Raw genomic sequence first — 19,678 nt, forward strand, 5'->3', positions numbered from 1 at the left:
TTTCCAAATTAATTCTAAGATAGCTCAGGGGGGCTAGGTATTTCTCTACTATGTTTTTTCCTTTCTTTCTGGAATTATTAATTTCATACAGCCTTTCTTAATCTGACAAAGCAGACTTGGAGCTCTGACTCTTCACTATGTAGCATCAAGTACTCTGTAGACTGCAGATTAGTTGTAAGACACCTTTCATATTAATATATGATAAAGATCCCCCCCTGCAAGGTGTGGCTTGCAGGCTGTATGTTACCTGTAAGTCTCCCTCTGGCTGTTGTTTTTTGCAATAGAGAATGATGTTGAGAAGCAGTAAGACTATTATTTGCTTGGTGTTGTTATCAGTAGGTCAAAGAAGGGGGGGGGCTAGTTCTTAGCATTTTTCTGTGCAATATTACCTAAATTATATGACCTAAATTACCTAAAATTGCTATAAATATGCAACTACCATAGGTAGGAAACATTGCCATGTTTTATTTCATATATCTGTTTCTGATAAGTGTATTTTAGTTTGTTTCGTTCTTCTTTCTTTCCTGAAAAACTAAAACCTGCCTTTTAAATTACATGTCCTTTTGACATTTTTTTGTTAAATATTTACCTGTCTGTATCTTTTCTGAAATACTACATGTCTCTTCTTAAAGAATATGAAAGATATGCTTGCAACTTAACTCTGAAAACGTAACTGCCTTTTCATAAAACAAATATAGAAAAGGTATGAAACAGATGTCAGTGTGGAGCATTGCTGTGATAAAAACCGTTCAAATTTGTATGTATTTCTCAGGAAATATTTTTAAATGCTGTTCTATACTGAACAATGATACAGATATTGTGCAATACTTCAGGGAATGTTTTCAAAATTATTTGTCAACTCCAGACAAGCAACAGACGGCATTTAAAAAAACCTCAGCATTTCATTCAGTAATCATCATGCACTTTCCCCTGTTAGTCCCATTCTTATGTTGGCTTTCTAAATACTGAATATTAGAAAATCAAGTGATCAGGGTAGAATCACTCTTGCTCTACTGTTGGTTTGAGTTCTCTCTTTTTTGAGAGAGGTGGCTGGGAACCCAGTTTATTAAAATGCCTCTAGTTTTAAACTAATGTGTTTGAATCTGCAGGAAAATGCATCTCCTGTCATGTTTTCAGCTGAAATGTTGTCAAATATGTAACTTTAGGAAAAGCTTTCTTGCAGCGCCCTGAAAGAAACATCTTATTCTTCTGTTCCCCCTCTCCTCTCCAAATATTCATGGATTCTTTTAGTACTTTTAACTTCAGCCATAAATTACAATAAGATGTTAGCTTATGGTTGCATGGAATTGTAAGGGCAGATGGGTTCTCTGGTCTGATGTTACAGCATATGTTCCTTCTGAAAGCTGGCTTTGCAAACCAGCCACCAGTCTCAAAACATGGTTGGAGGGACCCTGGAGGGATACCAAACACATGCAAGAAATTTATGGATTTTAACAGATGAACTCATTCTGGTTTTAAGTATCTATATATTCTGTTGTGTTGAGCCAAAGGGTGGCCCTGACAAAGTTTTAGTAGAAGTATTGAAACTATACCTTGGAGACTAGTATGTTACAAATTCTGTTCCCGTATAGTCATATGCATTTTATTACATCCATCCTTTTATTCCTGATAATGGCATTTTCTGGGTTTTGACTTTATTGCAACTTCCTTATGGATGGGGTTTTCTTTGCAAAATCTAAACAGCTTTTTACATATAATAAATATTGATTGGATGTATCTCCTGTATGATCTGGATTATGACATAAGTGACAGTTCTATCTGAATTTTATTTGCCTCCCTATTAACAGAATGAAAGCCTGATCAAAAAACAAACCTGTAAAGATCATGACGTTTATTCTGTGGGGATTTTTTTGTTGTTGTCACAATGCCTGATCAGTTCCAAGTTTCTTAAGTAGCGTGGCTAATGTTCATTATGCACAGCTTGTCCTTCCTTCCATGCCCCTCCATGGGGCAATGGAATATGCTGACTTTTGGTTAGTTTGTCAATTGTTGGAATTCATTGTATGTTACCAGTAGAAAGGAAGAGTCTAGTTGTTGGAAGTCCTTGCACAGACTTGATTCAGGTTATGAAATTTCCTAGACTTGATTCAGGCTATGAAAAAGCTTTATAGATTCACCAATGAGTTTTAATTTTGTATTAGCAATTGTCTTACACAAGAGGAAGACAGTTTTATTCTGGAGCCATAGACACGTAGCAGTACCATAGGGAGTCAGCTGAGATGAGCTCTTGCATCTGATTTCATTTTCCATAGGATTTCAGTGGCTAGACACAGAAATTGGGTACAGTCTGCTCATAGTATCTTTGTTGCAGTCACATATTGCCAAACTAACCAATGTCTTGAATTTTTGTCGCCAGTCAGTTTGAATGTGCCTGTGTTGTACCAAGGCAAGCAGTTATGAATGGGTATTAAATCTAGGTCAGGTCTTTGTCTGCCAGATCTTCTCCCATTTGGCAATGAGATCTCTTAACTGGAGAGGAATCCAGATCACAACCAAATTAGGATAGCAGTAGCTATGCTGAAAGAGCTTCTCCCTTTCTCCAGAGAAAATTGCACAGAAAATTCTTGGAGTGCTTTCTTGGCTTCTTGATGGAGAATGGGAAGTTTCCCCCTCACTCTGTCCTTTTTGCTCAAGAGTCATGGAAGTTGATTGTGATGATTCTCTCTCACCAGCCTGGAGAGGTCTTAGGAGGATTTCTCCATCTGAGACTTCATAGTATCTTGAAAAGTGAATGTGATGAACTCCAAGAATGAAGCAAGCTGTTCATCTAGAAACAGAATGTTTAATCCTGAGGACTTGTCCTATATCCCTCTAAGCACATACACACACCAGACTTTATTACAAAAGCACCATGTGCAGGACAACATATTTGATCACTGTTTTATATTTCCAGGGAGATGGTGAAAGGGTCATGATAATAACTGGACCCAACATGGGAGGAAAGAGTTCCTATATAAAGCAAGTTGCATTGATCACAGTCATGGCACAGATTGGTTCTTACGTTCCTGCAGAGGAGTCAACAATTGGTGTTGTGGATGGTATTTTTACCAGGTAATCTTTCAAATCTTGCTGTATGTTTATAAAAATATTATTGTGGCAGGGGGGTGTGTGTGTATATCAAAGTATAATTTCATTTTCATTTAGAATTTCAGAATTAGTAGTTGAAGTTTCCTTTTTCATTTTAAAGACATGCATTTGTTGTTAGGTTTTGATTCTGATTTTCTGGTAAGGTATAGTACTTGTTTTGGAATCTTTGAGTCTTTAAAGGATAAGAATGTTAATGAGTCTGTCTTGATTAAGATCCAGATACCTAGCTTCATCTGCCTGAATGGATATCTCAGCCAAATTTATTCGGCTGGGTGATAGCCAAATGATGTTTCCCTTAAAATGAATGCTGTCACCTCTAAAAATCATGTCACAGTTTCTGCTGTGCAGTGCAGTTGTGTGTAGTCACAATATTTGAGACAGAGAATTTGGGGCTGTGTATATTCTATGCTTGCTATCCTTCCTGTATTATCAGTCTTGAGCACACATTACTTGATGTCTTTTAAAGAATGAATAATGGCAGTTCATTTCACTCAGTCTCATTTTTAAGGTAGTGCTGAGTAATTTTTGAAGATTATCAGTACAGTCAAAACTTTTGTATTTTATATTCTAATATTACCAAGAATTATCGAGCTGGTTTTTCCCCTTTTTCTTTAGTCTTTTTTTTAATCAGCAGAAGTTCTGTGTTACTGATGGTATTTGAGATAGATAATTTTTTATGGATACATGATTGTTGTGGAACTTATCTGTGGTAGAATTATCTTTCCTGAAATCCTAGTTCTGTGATGGCAGCGTGTATTTCAGAGTTGACTTTTAACAGAGAATCTGAAATGCTACTCATGTGGGGTTGCTTCACCATATAAAGATGTTGTGTTCTTATGCTTCACTGTGTCATGACAAAACTGAATGAAACTGCACTTTGATGCACTTCAGTGCTAAGCAGTTGAACAAATTAGAAAACAATTTGTGGTATCTTTCCAAAATTAATTGGTGCTGAAAATCCAAAATGGTTAACTTTTTTCCCTATCCTGTGTTGAAAGTAATTGACTGGTTGATTGGATGAGCATTTCTCGAGGGGACATGGAGGCACACAAGTTCTGATTTACTTTACAGAAAAACATTACATTACTAACAATTTGAAGATTATTTTGGTCTTCCTCTGTGTTTTGTAGGTGAACTTAAGAGTACTTTACTTGTGTTCACGCTGCCTTAATTTCTAACCATACACACATAAGCCTGTTGCTCTTAGGCTTAGTATCTGTTTTCCTCTACTTTTATTTGACTGTCATTGCAACACAATTATTTCTGCAGAAAAATTAAGAAACGTGACACGGTCACTGGGAGGCAATTTTGTTTTGTGCCCACTAGAAAGTGAACAAATTGGGTTTAGTCCTCTATGGTGTGAAAATCTAGAAATTAGTATATCGGAGTTCCACCTGTTCCCCAGTTTATTTCTCAGATTCCGCTTAGCTTTTGTCTACATTATAGGTATTTTTCACATCTGTTCTGATAAAGTAGTGTGGTTGAAGGTAAAACTTACACCTTAAGATTTCAAGCCAAGCAGACCTAGAGTGTGTTACTGGCTGTGAGATTTCAAACCATTTAATTTGGACGCCAGTCAGATTCTGACACAGGATATTTTTTTTTTCCTCTGTCTACATTAGCCTTGAAAGCTCAGTTGGATATACCATTCTTCGTTTAATGTGAAATGTGTCAAACACCAGATGAATATACTAAAGAATTACTTCAATTCTTGTCATTGCCCTGGCAATTAAGAGTAAGCTAATTGGTGCAATATCAATCAAAAAGTAGAAAATATATTACTGAGATAGAAATAGTCATGCATTAGCTAAAGCTTAACAGGAAGCAAAAATCCCTGAGTTTATGTATTGCATTCCTTCAGAAATCCAGGATGGTAGCTTCAATTTGTAAAGATTATCAGTGGAACTGCTTGTCTTTGCATCTGTTTAAACTTCCATCTTCTGTGTGGTGTAATTTGAGGGAACTGATTGTACTGTTGGGACAGGCATTAGCCATTTGTGATGTACTTACTGGATATTAGATCTTGACCCAGTTGTAGCTTTCCTTCAAGTACAAATGTTTAAGAGAATACTTGCATTACGATTTTGCTTCAGCCTGTGGAGTATGGGGGCTTTCCTTGCTCTACATATCCCAGTAACAACATCCATGCTCCCCAAGTAGGTGAGTTGTCAGTGCTCTCTTCTGTCCTGCTGTATTTGATTGTCCGTAGCACCAAAGTGGTCTTTACTGCCCAGTCTGGTCTTTGCCTAACACCTGCTTCATTTTCACTTTCTCCAAATCATGAACATCACCCTCTGCAATGAGAAAAGGAGTAACTTACCAGATTCTGCAACTCAGAGGCTCAAGGTGTACAGAGACTATCCAGGAAGTAGGCACCTCTGTTTTGGTTTGGTTTGTTTTTTGGGGGTTGGAGGGGGTGGGGTGTTGGGTTTTTTTCGGGGTTCTGGGAAAGAAAGTATGTAAGTCTGTAAGGCCAGGTTAACGTGGTGTTATATTCAGGGTATTTCTTAGCCCTAGGAAGCTATCCTTGTAATAGATTTTAATGGCTGGTTGGAGGAGAGAAACAATAAGTTCAGCTGACACATGGTATGTCCTACATTGTTTCTTTAATGCTCTGATTTCTAAAGCTCTGATTTCTAAAGCCTCTGCTTTTGCCAAGAACTCTCCTCTGGTAGGGAATGAGCTTGAAGAGATCAGAGATTTTCTCTTAACTTGCCCCCAGTTTTGCCTCTTTTTTTTTTCCCCCTTCTTCTGTGTTTTGTTTTGGGGGTTGTTTTTTGTTTTGTTTTTTTTTTAAATAGGATAACAGCTATGCAGACCTCCTTTCTGCACTGCCACCCCAGGCCACAAGCGTCTTGCTGGAAAATGCTTTTTTTGTTGATAACTATGGGGGTTTTTTTAATCTTTTAAAAACATTCCAAGGGAAGATGTCAGTTTACAAGTTATTTTCATCACTGCCGTGGTGTGTTGTTTTCTAGGTGCTGCTATTAGCATAGCATCCCTGCTGTGAGGGATGCTTTCCAGGCTGACTCTATGAGGAGTTCTGTGCATCAGGAGCACCAAGAGTTCTCCTGCTTGCTAAAATTTTTTTAATATTGGTGCTTTGTACTGCAGTCTTTTTTTTGTTTGTAGACTGCAGCTGCGAAGTGTGAATTTATATAGGTTTAAGGGATTAACATTCATCTAGGATTTGTATCTTGTGTTCTAAGTAGGGTTTCCATGGAAATTGAAAGGTTGCTACTATGGTTATTCCTTTGGATATATTTATTATTTATGTATTATAGCTTCTCTAAATTGACTTTAAATACTGCATTTTCTTAAACATTTTTAAAGATGCAAAAGGAATTCTATTGCTTACAGGTACAGTGAAAATAGGAATGATTCATGTTCATTACTGGGTGTATAGACACAATACATTGCTAAGGCTAGTCCAAACATTTCAGAGTACTGTTGATAATTTCATCCTAAAGAGGGGGAAAGGGAGAGAATCTTCCACTGAATAATGCCCCTAAGCCCAGATGATATGCTGTTACAAGTCTGTAAATTGAAAACTTGAGGGGGGGAAGAGTAATTTACTACAGTACCCTGCTTGTGTTACTCACTTCTTAAGGAAGTCTCTGAGTGCTCCTATGGACTTTCCCAAATCTCACCATTTCTTATGTGTAAAAACAACCTTGCTATTTCCATTGCTATGCTTTTTTCCTAATCCTGGGAAGGGGGTGCTAGGGGTTGTGAAACAAGTAAAAAGTTTGCTTTATTGTTAGGTGGCTCCAGCTCCATAACATCAGACTAAAAAGACACTAAATCATTCTCCATATTTCTGTATTTTTATTTAAAGGTATTTTTAGAATAGATTTCTATATTGTATTATTAAAGTGTTTGTATAAATTTCTCGCTTGAAATTCCATACTTACGTTATTTTTTTTCATGAGTCAATGTATGTGTAAACCATTTTTGTACAAAAGAGTTACTACTTTTCAGACCCTACGGTATGTGCATTATTTAAGGGATATCTATTTAATATGGAGGGAGTACACAATATTTTGAGGATGTTTTGCTGGTTGATATTTTCTTTTTTCTTTTTTTTTTTCCTTCTCCAGTGAAGGATAATGTTTTCATGCAACCTTTGCTTAAAGAATTTAACTTAATCAGTACCATTATATTTAAGAATTATAGAAGAGCTTTGGAAAGGTCAGCACCCAATCTATGTTGACTTTTAATGGGATTTGAGTATTTAATTCTCTGATGTTTGAAAATTCCCATCCAAGTTTCTCCTTGCAGTAAATGGGTTCAATTTTTGCTTTAAATTAACCTTCAATTTGTGTTAGTTCTTCTAATATAATTATTCAGACATTGAAATGAATATAATGTTACTCGGTGTGTTTGTGTAGAAAGACAAGCAAGTGTGGACACGCACATACAGAGAAACTAATGAAAGAAATTCTGTTGACCTAATCATGCGTTCAGAAGAGGTGATGTTTAGCTGCTGAAGAAAGCTGACCTTTAAAGGGGTCCCACTTATGATCAATTATTGACATAATTTCTTACAGCTGGAAAACTTCAGCCTACTTCCTGTAGGTCCCCAGTAGCTCTTCATGAGGGTCAATTTTCAAAATTGAAAGAAAGAGAGAATGTCATAACAACTTGAAGGTAAAATATGTTCAAGGAAACAAGCTAATTAATAGTTCAAATTACCAAATGCCTTGTATTCAAGATTTTAAGAATCAATTTATTGAAATCACAAGCTACCATTAGAAAGAACTCCTACCAACTCTAGGCAATGGTAAAGGGACAAAGAATTTCCTTCCTAGAGCACTTACCTGCCTAGCTTTCTCTTCTTGTGTTGAAATAAAAGCTATTTCACTAATTTCAGTGATCAGACATAAGTATGCACAGTCACACTATGGTGACATACATCTTCCAGTGAAGTTTTATACCATCAGCCAAATTGGGCATACTATTAAAAGTACAGCTTCTGTTATCTGAACTAATATGATGCACTGTGCTTCAATTGCATTTGAAAACTGCCTCCTGCAGGTTATGTGCTGCATGCTTAAAGGTTGAAGGAATAAATAGAAGCATCGGTAACATGCATGTAGATTATCCTCTCATGCACTTTGTCTCTGTCAAAAGAGTTATCTTGCTGTTTACAGATTCTCAGCATGTCTTTAATCCTCATAATGGCAAAGAAATAGCGTTTGAATTGTCTAAGAAGGTATATTAAGAAAACAGAGGGGTGGAGGAGGTTGGCCATACAGGTTAACAGGTGGTAGTTGTAGGTTGCCTAGGTAAGCAGCAGTTTAATTCTTTCGCTTTATGCAGTTGCCTGCACTTCAAGGCAGTTGTGTTGGTATACTCTCTGTGCATCACATGATCTGTATTCATGTGTACAGAACTTTGTCGTACATTTTATCCTTGTAACAGATTATTTAAATGTATTTTTAACATGGAGAGCAGTCCTCTGAGTCTATAGGTAGGAGATACTTAGTTCAAATTCCACTATATATCTGCAAACGTGAAAACAGATGGTGGTTGCTCACCTTGGCTAGGGAGGGATGGTTTTGTTCTTCTAGCTTGTATGACATGTCTATATACAGGGTCTTTCAGATAGACATGGCTACAAGTGGAATCCTGAATCTGTCTATTCCAGGGTTCAAGTTACATAGCTGTTTTGGTATTTTCTTGTCTGTCTGTTTTCCTTGTATAATGATTTTGAACATGTTGCTCATTCAGCTAAAACTGGAGTGCAAAAATCTTCAGGCAGCTGATCCTTACAGGTCTGTTTGAAATGACAAAAGTTGCAGAGCCGTGTAAATTAGGCCCTCTGACTTTAAGCTGTTGCCATCATATGGTGACCTGATGTTTCTGACTGATTCAGCAGAAGTTGTGTCCTGCTGAGCTACTTGCATGCATCCCTGGCATGCATGTGGTCTGCTTGCATTCCCAGATGTGGAAACTGAAAGAGAGCATCAGGTTCAGGCTGTGCTTCTTGAAGGTGTCTTTGAAAGCAGTCTTCAGACCCCAGCACAGAGACCTACCTCATTGTCCTTCATACATGGGAAACTGCTTTCAGCTTTTGTGATCTTTGGGTCTGTAAGGAGAGGGAAGAGGCAGAGGAAAGGAGAAGATGTTTTCTACATAGGTCAAGAACTGGCAGCCTCACCCAACATTGAAATAATGAGGGAATTTCATCCCCCTCACCAGTGTCCTTAGTTGGGTCATTTTATTTCAAGTCCAGCAGCCAAGATCCAGTTGCAGCCACGTAGGTTGTCAAAGAGTGGCGATTCTGAGTTGATCAATGGGTTCAGTAACGGGAAGGAATTTTGATCGCTACAAGGGACAACAGTGCTACTGAGAGACTTGCCAAGTGAAGATCACCTCCTACTATTGAAAATTGCATTTGAGGACCTACCAATGTGAGTATCAGCTGTGTCCTCACAGCTGCGGCATGTGTCGACATAGTTCTCTCTGCTCACCCCCTCACCTGCCCAGTCTTTGTAGAGTCTAGCAAAACATCCATGAACAGGCAGTATCTACCCATGCTTATCCCAGACGTATGCATTACTCAGTTTGCCATAGGAGTGTCAGTGAGCGAGGTACCACCAATCAGTCCCAGACCAGCACATCTCTCCAGCCTGGCTTTTTTATCCCAGTGGAGCTTGCTTTCTTGTGACAGAGCAGCACTCCGTCTTAGAGGCACCCCAGTAGTGCCCACCAGATAATCCTTCCTTCTCTGCTAAGAAACAGAACAGGTGCAAGGAAAGCAAGCTCCTTCTGTCTTCTCAGTTCTTTGGACAAAGTGACCATGAATGTTTTCAACCCTTTGCACAACTCAGCCAGTCAACTTATATTATACATTCCAGTTTGAAGAAGAAGTGGCATTATTTATACATATGCCTGGCTTAACATTGGTGGCACTGGTGAGATTAAGTTTCTTTTTGTCGGTAGGAAGCAGTTAGGAAGCTGCTTGAAAGGCCAAGACGTTTCATCACAGAGTCCCTCTACGTGGGTAACTCGACGCTCTGCCAGCCCGTGGCTGTACTTCCCTCGCAGCCTGTCAGCGCTTGCTCTGCTGCTGCTCAGGTAGTATCTTCAACTGATCCTAAAACCTGCAAAGCCGAGATGTGGACCATTCCACTTAAATTTGTGAACATTGCACACACACATGGGAGAGAGCTTGATGTTATATCGAAAAAAGTATTGGAATGCCTGCTTGACTGATGTGACTGGCACTCTTCATTTCCATCATCCTGTGAGCAGAAAGACTCCTGTCAGTCACATGCAATTGAATCCGTGAAGATGGAAGAGCATTTACATATCCCAAAGTGGCATTTCTTGTATGAGTTACTATAGCCATCATGGATCTTCTCATCCATATTATTTCTCTGCCTTGATTGTTGTCACCTAAAAGAGAATGCATGGGCCAGAAAATAGGGGAAAGTTTGTGGCTGGGCCTCTGTAGGCTTGTGCAAGAATGCAGGATGCATGGAGCCCTTGGCCCGTTTCCCATAACACCTGCAAGGACTGCAGGTATCTCTGTTTCTGCAGGATGTGTGCGAGACATCTTTTCCCATTGGTGTAGCTTTTTTTGTTTGGTTTTTTTTGTTTTCCTTGTGCCAGAAAGATCTCATATATTGTAAATGGCATGATCATCAGCTGAAGAGCACAAACTTGAGATGCAGAGGACTCGGGAGAGTGTACATAATATGGTATTTCTGTCAAGTCCTGTGCACAGCAGAGCGTGGCTATTCTTCTGCTGAGGAGAAAAACCAAACTCAAGTCAGCTTCTGACCAGCATATTGCTCTCCCATGCAGGAGCAAATTCTTACATTTGATAGAAGGTACCTCTAGGAACACCTGAAGTTGTTTTAAGGTCCCTAATGCTTACCTTGTTTTGGCATGGTCTAGAAGATAAGGGTAATCTGGAAAGAAATGCTGTTAAAGCTTAGAGGACAGTTTAGGGAAGGATTTCTTCAAAGTAAACTAAAAAAACCAAGAAAACTCAGCCCTTTTTAATCCGCGTTTCTTCAAAGGCTGTGCATCAAACATGTCATAATGCTTTCTTCTGTATATTTTATTCAAAATGTCTATTTGTCTGATCTCTGAATGGTGGAATTGACTTTCAAAAAGGTTGGGTCTTACAATAGATACATGAAAGTTACCTCCCTAAATACTTTAACAGCTATTTCATTCTGACAGCTTGACAAACTCATATTACTGTTTTGTCAAGAGTGTGTGGAACTGAAAGAAACTAGTAGACAAACCTCACTATTTCTCTCTAGGCAAACTGTTGGTTTTTTTAAACTGGATAAAATGTACATATTTATGGCATCATTACAAATTTTAGTAAAATTAAAAGTCATGATGTAAAGCAAATACTGTGTTAACATCTGCAAACATTTGGGTCATCAACTTTGGATGCTTTGTTTATTTTTTCTTTGCTTCACTGGAATGTCACCATCATTAAAATTTGAAAGATATTTAAAATTGCATGATTTACTTTAACAGATTAAAATGTTCCAAGGCTTGTTAAGAATACATTTTATAAGAAATCTTGAGAAAATTAGAAAGCACAAGGACGGATTGGTATGTCAAGCAGGAAAAAGAGAATGTTTCTATCAGAATGGAAATTGAGTGGAAGATGTTTTCCAAGTGCTTTTCACAATAAATTGAAATCTGCGGTAAATCACTTAAGAATAAAAACAAAATGGTGCTTGTAAGTATTAATGGAAATGAATGTTCCATTGATCTAAGTGCTCGTGGAGAAAAACTTTCCAGCTTTTTGTAACTAGGCAAATAATGTTGCACTTAATTTCATTCCAGTTTTACCAGTTGATCTGTAGAAGGGAGCTACACAGGAGCAGGACAGAGGGGGAAAATTTTTGTATTTAAAATAATAAATAAGTAACAAGCTCCTTTATTTCAGAGCTTCATTGCAGAAAGGGTGCTATTTGCACAGCAGTAGGCAAATTAAAGTTGAAAAAGAGAGCAGTTTATGACCAGGATGCAGCTTGTTACATTCTTTGTTCCTTATGCATTGTTCAGTTAACAGATAAGCTGTATCTGCAAAGAGACTGCCCAGGCTTGATAATGGTTTAGAAGCATTCTTCATTAGAAGTCTCTTCACATAGTGATTTCACTAAACATTATAAAGAAATGGACATCCTCCATCCAAAGCTACTCTGTGTATTTAACCTTGATTGCTGAGGGGACAGCATGCTGATGACATTTTTAAATGGTTACTAGTCTGCCGGAAAGACTGGCAGAGCTTTTATGTCCTAAATGGGCCTGTTCCATCTTATTGGTAGTCCTTTATTCTATGAGTGGAATATGATGGTATTGCTTTTCACCCCTTGAGGAGTCTACACTGGTTTTGGTTTGTAATAAATCATAAACAAAATACACTGTACTTGGAGTTATACATGAGAGATTATATCATGACTTTTTTTTTTTTTTTTTTTATTCTACTGAAAAATCTTTCCCTGAAGTTACTGCATCATTACTACTTCAGGGTTTCTGTGCCTTTTTCAGAATTCTTGTGCTGGCCACAACCTCCAAAATTAGTCAGATCATTGGGCTGGACTGGCATAGGCTTTGTGCATTCACATACTTAGCAATAATAAGATGTCCTTTATGACAAACTCTTCAGTATTTTGCCAGAATAGCATATAGCCTCTCATTTTTATGTCACATGTGAACTCTGTTGTTCTTAACTCATAAGACCAGTTACCAAACTGAAAAACTCCTTGCTTCCATTTATTGCTTTATTAAGCTTTATTGATTTTTTTGCGGCTTACAGGGTAGGATTATGAAGATTAGTTTTCCTGTCTGTCCCAGAAATATCAGTTAAATCACAAAACCTGGCATGAAGATTCAGTTAGCCAGCTTCTTCATACCTTCATCATAAAAATCTAGGCTATGAAATTCTAGTCTTGAGGTGACAGCAGTGTTTAGCAGGGCAGTCTGCAGGCATCCTGTGTAATACAGAAATCACCAGGAGATTGAGTGCTGAATAGAAACTGTGGAGGAGTTTCTCTCAGCAGAGCAACTTGTCTGTACATTACCTGGTTTTGGCCAGAACTTTGGCTGATGCCTTGTTAGATTTTGATTTTTTTTTTTCCCCAGTTATTTACACCCGAAAATAAATGTTTAAATTTAAGTAATTCAGATTTTCCTTTAAAAAAGCCTAGATTCTCTGAAATTGACTGTGCAGTTAGACTTTGAAAGATAAGGGTCAGAAAATTTAAAAGCAGATGTAGTTTTTCACATCTTTATTTCATATATATATATGTAGTGTGTATATATATATATACTGGTTTTGCTGTACACATTTAATTTATGTATTGTGCAGAACAGTAGGGAACCATTCATACAAAGCAATCCCAAGTGACTGGCAAGTCCGTGCAAGAATTTTATGTACTGATATGCTAAACGAGTATTGTTTGTATTTGCTCTGGAAAGCAACAACAGTCAAACAAACAGAACTTGTTAGTTGTCAAGAACCCAGAAGTAATTTTCAGAAATGTTACTTCTTTTTGGCGCAGTAATTTGTTTCATTTTGTTCTTGCTTAATTGTATTTGTGTTTATTGCCAGAATAACAAAAACTACTTAAGGCTTTCATTTATGCTTACAGTCATGTAATTACACCTTTGGGGTAAATTATTCCCAGCTTTCGGGGGAAAAAAAAGGTGGTGTATTAAATTCATTACACCTATTTTTTATCACGTGGAAATACTCTTTTTTTATAAAGAAGAGAATATGTAAAAGTTGTAGTTAGTGTTGTTAAATTGAAAATTCTGTTCTGTTTTTGTAGAAAAGTTATGTCTTGGACATATCACAGTACATTTGAACTGTAACTATTTCTGACTGTTCTGTAGCTCTGTAGAAATAAATTAAGCTATGCTATGCATATATTTGTAGTTAATTTAGTTTCATGCCTTTGTTCATTTCATAGTAACATGCATCTGCTGTGTTAGGTTTATCTCATACATGTAATAATATAATATTTAACAAAACAGTCTTTGATTTATATACATGGCATTTGATAAAATCTGTAAACATGAACAACTATTTTGTTTGCAGGCTTTAAATCAGGCTTGAAAATTCATTTAAGTCAGTAAAAGACAGTTATTTATATATACAGTGAGATTTATAAAACAATTTCTGCTGCATATTGCAGTATTCCTGAAAGGGATTGAAAGGCTTTCCCCATAAGGGGGCAGTGGGGGGGAAGAAAATTTGCCTGTGAAGCTGACCAGCTGTTTTACAGTGAAGTTGAAACTCTTCATTGCATGGTGGTGTTTACCTTTCTAAAACTCTTCCATGCTATGATTTAACCTAGTCACAATTTGAATTGGATTTTCTGTAGCATCCACAGGTTTAAAGGGGAAAAGTTCACTTGCTCTGAATGCTTCAGCTATTGTCCCTAGTCTGTTGCTATAGTTTCTGCTTTTTAATCCCCCTTGGCCTCAATCCTTCAGCTACATATGCACATTAACTTAATTACCTTGAGTTCCCTTGTTGGAATCTGAGAGTAGTAAGGGTAAACATGTGCAGGTTTTAGGGTTAGGTTTTTCTTTGTCTTCATTTTTTCAGTTTCTTCAGGCTAATATTGATGGCTCACAAATAAGCATCCTAATTTGAATATCTGCGCTTGTAATTTATTCTTCAGCAAAATTATTGTACTCTTAATCTGTTCTTTCTCTTGACCATGGATAACATTTATAGAGCATTAATGGTTTCCTGCAGAGAAATCAGAGTAAAAGCATGTGTTTGGAGCTTTAGTTGCTTAATGGAGCCTTCATAAACTTCTCCATGTAGTATTGGCCTTCTGGTATGCACTGCCTGCGCCAGCAGATCTCTCAGTCAGAAGGGGAAGCTGCAATAGAAACCTCAGTTTGGTACCTCTGTACAGGAACAAATTACAGCTTTCTCACTGAGGGCAAGAAAAAGAAATGCTTAGTTCTGTGTTTGAATAAATGTAAAAGCTGATGGGCCTGTGAAAAGCAATCCATTGATACATTAGGTATAAAATCCTTTGCATGTTTGAACGTGGAATTCAAGCTATTGATATTGTGCCCTTGTTCTGCTGCCAGACACCCTGCTCCTCAGAGAGCTCAGCCCTTGTGCCCTGGCAGCCAGCTGCTCTAGGGCTGTAAGTAACATGGGATGGAGAAAGTGGAACTTAGGGTCGAGCAAGTCCAGTTTTAAAATACAATGGAAAATTTTAGAATTAACCAGAAATCTGCTGGATTACTTTAACAGTGAGTGATGGATTTGCCCTAGGTGATATAACAAGTATTTTTAAGGAGTTTTCATGTTATTGAGGGTATCATTGCTGAATTGCAGAAATAAACTTTCTCAGGTGTTCTTCACTAGGTAATGTAACATAAGCTTTTGGAAGAACAGCTGAATTTCTGTTGCCTTTTAAAGCTTTAGGAAAGAGAGGATATTGGTAACTTATTGTCACTCAGTGACTGTATTGACTAGACCGGTATTTTGTCTTCTGAACTCAGTCCTACCTGTTCTGTCAGTCAAGGTGAAGCTTTTAAAATATTGAATGTTCACTGCAATCCATGGATGTTTTTCTTTCCTCTGGCTTTTCAGAAAAAAATCAATGCAGTTCATGTCTTGAAAGCTAATCCTGTTAGATATGTTTCTTTTAATGTACTGGGGTGCCTGTGTGTGCAGCATGCCTCTGTTGGCCAGGTCTATAAGGTAATGAGGATTTAAGTGATTACTTGTTCTGGCTATTTCAATTATCTAGTGATATAGAAAAGGGGGGGGGGGGGGGGGAAGCTAAAAACCACTATGAAACCGAGTATTAAAATTGCCTTGGACTTGCTTTTCTTTCCAGCATAATGCAAAGTACGTATCCCTATTGGTCTTAGGTTTTACTAGTTTTGTTAATTTCTCAGTGAATGAGAATATCATATGTCTACAATAATTTACAAAATAAAAATGTATTTTACATAAATGTGTAATGCCTTCTGACAGGCTTTTCAACAACTGTTCTTCTACATTAGGTATCATACCGTCGGTATTTCTTTATTTAAAATTTGCAAATGAACAGTTGTAGAGGTGATTGAGTTTGTATGTGCACACTGACTGTAAATACGTTAGTATCGTGAGCGTCTTCTCATTTCCTATCATTGTTGTCCATGTAACTTTGCACACATTTACTTCTTAGAAGTTGCCCATGAATAATGCAAAAATAATTACTATCCTGATAACAATGCTTTCTGTCATACTTAGGATAAGAGTTATTTTTTTTAAATTCTGTAATTGCCATTTCTGTAAATTATTTTTCTTATTGTCAGTTTTTGGTTTGAATCAGTAAGAGCTTGATGGAAATGAAGTAAATGATTTACCAGTACACTGTGGGGGAGTGTGAAGCATTAGTTTCTTGCCAGTGAACTGTTATAAATTTGCAGATGCTATCTTCTAAAGAATTACTTGATAAATTTTCGTTGTATGGGGAAAGTAGCCAGAAGTTACAATATCCAAGTTGAGCTACTTTTATACTAACAGCTGTGAAATTCTTATTAGCAGCCTTGAGTGTTTCTAAAATACGCAGGGTTTCAAATTGCTTTTGTTGGCAAAACTGAACTATTGTTCTGGTTAAAGGTGTTGGGATTCTTGGACCACAGTAGGAGGCGACAAACAGTAGTCAGCCTGCCAATCCTCCATTTAGGGTGCCTGTTTTCATTTTCTTGGCAGACCAATTTGCAAGCTACTTTTGATTTTTAACCTGTGAAGTTTCAGAAAGTGTTGTTTGCTAGGTGCCTGATAGACGGTCAATAACCCGGTTCAATGGGAGAAGACTTACCTAAGTGTTGAAATGAAATTGCATTTATGTTCTTCTATTAAAGTCAGGATCAATATCAAGTTTTTCTGTTCTCACAAGCATCATCCTCAGTTAATACTCACACTTTTCCAACCATTTGTTTTTTGCAGAGACCACATGAAACTTCAGCTGGGAATAGTGTTTTCTGCAAAAAATAAAAGGATACAAAACAGTTGCTATGAGATCTTTTAAGAAAATATATTAACTGTACCGTGTTGATCAAAAACATGTTGTAGAGAATGATCCTATGCAAGAAAAGGGATAAAATGTAAGGCAAAATCCTTTCTTTCTGTAAACTAGTTAATTTAATCTAAATAACTCCTGTTCAGATACAGTGATCTTTGAAATGACAGTTTGAAGGGTTTTGTGTGAGAGAGAGCAAGTGGAATTGTAAAATCACATTATGATTTTATTTGTGTTTTTCTCTGTGTTCTCTTTGAATCACAGAAGGAATGTCTTTGTTGGTGGTGTTGAGAGAACGGCATCCTACACCTTATTTTTAAGATATTCTCAGAGAAAAGAGTAATTTTCTTTTAATGCTAATTATTCTTATGAATAAATAATTTGACTATGAGTACGTTCTGAGATTAAGTCTGGCTTCAATTCTGATCCCTGGGAAGACAAACCATATCTGGAAACCTGAATGCCTTCTTTTGAAAACTGCAAAGGCAGTGTATAGAGACTTCATACTGATTAGGTTTATTCTTCTGTAACGGGTACTAGGTTTCATTTCTCCAGTATTTTAGATGAACTTTTAAAGTCAAGTGCATGTTTCTAAAATCAAGATGAAAAATCTTAGTTTAAGGTTTTTTTCAGCATTAAGTACTTTATAAACTAGGAATTAATAAATAGCATCGGGATGTTGACAACTGTATGAAAATAAGGCTTTAGGGAATGGTTTTGCAGTCTTCTTTTCTAGGATTCATTTGTTGCTATGCAGTTGCTTTTTGTTACCACTGGGAGCTCTTGGGCTGCTTGGTCATTTTCACAAGCACTGTGAGGGATTCACACTAACATAAAAGAATAATAAAATACCTGAGGTCCACACAGTGCTCTTAATTTTATAACCAAACCACCTAACAGCATGTTAGATAACTTCTTTTGAAAGGTAGCATGGAAAAAGCCTTAACTAGAAGCTTCTGTATTTCAGATTCTTGTTTTTGCTTGGGAAATTTTTTTTTTTCACTGCCTTCTGTCATACTGGAACAATTTCTGTTTTAACCTACATGTTGTCTCTTTCACCCCTAGACTGCTAGCATAGGGCAGCTGCAGTTCTCTGGGGGCCTCTCTGCTCTGCTCCAAAACGATGTCTTGGGTTATTCTGTTGTTCTTACGCCACTGTTAGTCATCAAGTCTGCAAGTCTATCCCCTTCTCCAGGACACTTCAGTTTTTTGAGACCAGTAATAACAGGTTGCTGAGAGAATCAGCTCCCAGAAGAGCTCAGTGGCCTCAATTTAAATTTCCTCCTTCCATACAAATTTTTCGTGGATGGCTGTCAAAGTCCTCAGATGTGTCTAGCTGATCAAAAGCTTGAAAGCACAAGACTTCAAGGTGACTTTCAGGGCCACACAGTTTAGCAATATTAGTTCATGTCTGTTGAGAGCAAGTTTAAATAGATACTGACTATACAGAGAAATTTTTGAGATGCAAGGAAAAAAGTTACAGTACTTAATTCTGGTGGTTTCTGAGTGGAATCATAGCTTGTATCATTAAAAAAATTTCCAACATTTGTAGAGTCTCGTAGGACAAAATATCATAGGACACCTTCCCAGGATGATGAGAACTTACATTGGGAAAGGTCAGTACTGTGCACATGTATTGACTCAGGAGAGCAGGTTAAAAAGAACAGCCATTTGAATGCTGCTACTGCAAAATAAGGAAATCTGTATCTTTTTTCTCTAAGGGGTCACATACAGGTTAAACATATAGTGCTAGCTGGTTTACATAAAGCTAGCTGCATATCATCTAACTTATCCTCCAAAAATTATTTTAGGAAAACATTGCCTCCCTGTTTTTTCTGAGGCTATAGACAGGAATCTTTACCACTTGAAACCTAGCACTGAAAAGAGGTAATGCCTCCTCTTTTTTTTTTTTCCTTTACATAATAAATGTGTTGAACATTATAAGATGAAGAGCTTTTAATTTTATGGAATTTGATTGGCTGTCAGACACATTATAACAAGTGGTTTCCAGCCAAATTGTATTTGCTGAGGAGTGATGGATCTCTTGCCAGCACTAAAGAGGCACTCTTCACATTGGATGTCTGCACGCTCCTCGTGGGCAGAATATTATAGGGAAAAGTTTAATGTTTTGATGTATAAAAACATTTTGGAGGCAAGGTACATTAAAATGTAAATTCAAAGCAACTGAATCTTGTAGAAGTTTAGTGGGATTTATTACGGCTGTTTTAAACTTGAAGAAAAAGAATTGTTTAAGCAATAGGTGTTTTGACTCAAAAACTTTGTTGTATCAGGAATAATATAGCATACAGTTAGGGAGCAATGCCTTGCTGCATATTAACTGTTAGTTTTATAAATGCAATAATCCACATTAAAATAGTTATTCTCTACTTGTTTCTGGGATAATATTGCTTATCACATAAGTTTAAAAAAAAAGTATGATTCTTAGTGTCAAGGACAGAGGCAGAAAGAACAATTTTACTCATTTTCAAAGGATGACATTTAAGAGTTTTTATGTCGTTTAAAAATACACTTTTTTTTTT

General features: G+C 37.1%; 2 protein-coding genes across 4 annotated transcripts in view; one reads left to right on the forward strand and one right to left on the reverse strand.

Moving 5' to 3' along the window:
* The window catches only part of DHFR (dihydrofolate reductase), a 638,672-nt gene that overhangs the window by 110,399 nt on the left and 508,595 nt on the right, over nucleotides 1-19,678 (reverse strand). The gene's annotated exons all lie outside the window — the stretch shown is intronic.
* The window catches only part of MSH3 (mutS homolog 3), a 118,296-nt gene that overhangs the window by 89,425 nt on the left and 9,193 nt on the right, over nucleotides 1-19,678 (forward strand). For 2 of the 3 annotated variants that reach the window (XM_069776950.1, XM_069776949.1), the window contains exon 20: nucleotides 2,915-3,072. In XM_069776950.1, the coding sequence (XP_069633051.1) occupies nucleotides 2,915-3,072 (158 nt within the window). Of the gene's footprint in view, nucleotides 1-2,914; nucleotides 3,073-17,065; nucleotides 17,224-19,678 lie in introns of those variants that run through there. The other variant, XM_069776951.1, reaches the window with a different exon arrangement.

Source organism: Haliaeetus albicilla, chromosome Z (genome assembly GCF_947461875.1).
Source record: "Haliaeetus albicilla chromosome Z, bHalAlb1.1, whole genome shotgun sequence".
Lineage (NCBI taxonomy): Eukaryota > Metazoa > Chordata > Aves > Accipitriformes > Accipitridae > Haliaeetus > Haliaeetus albicilla.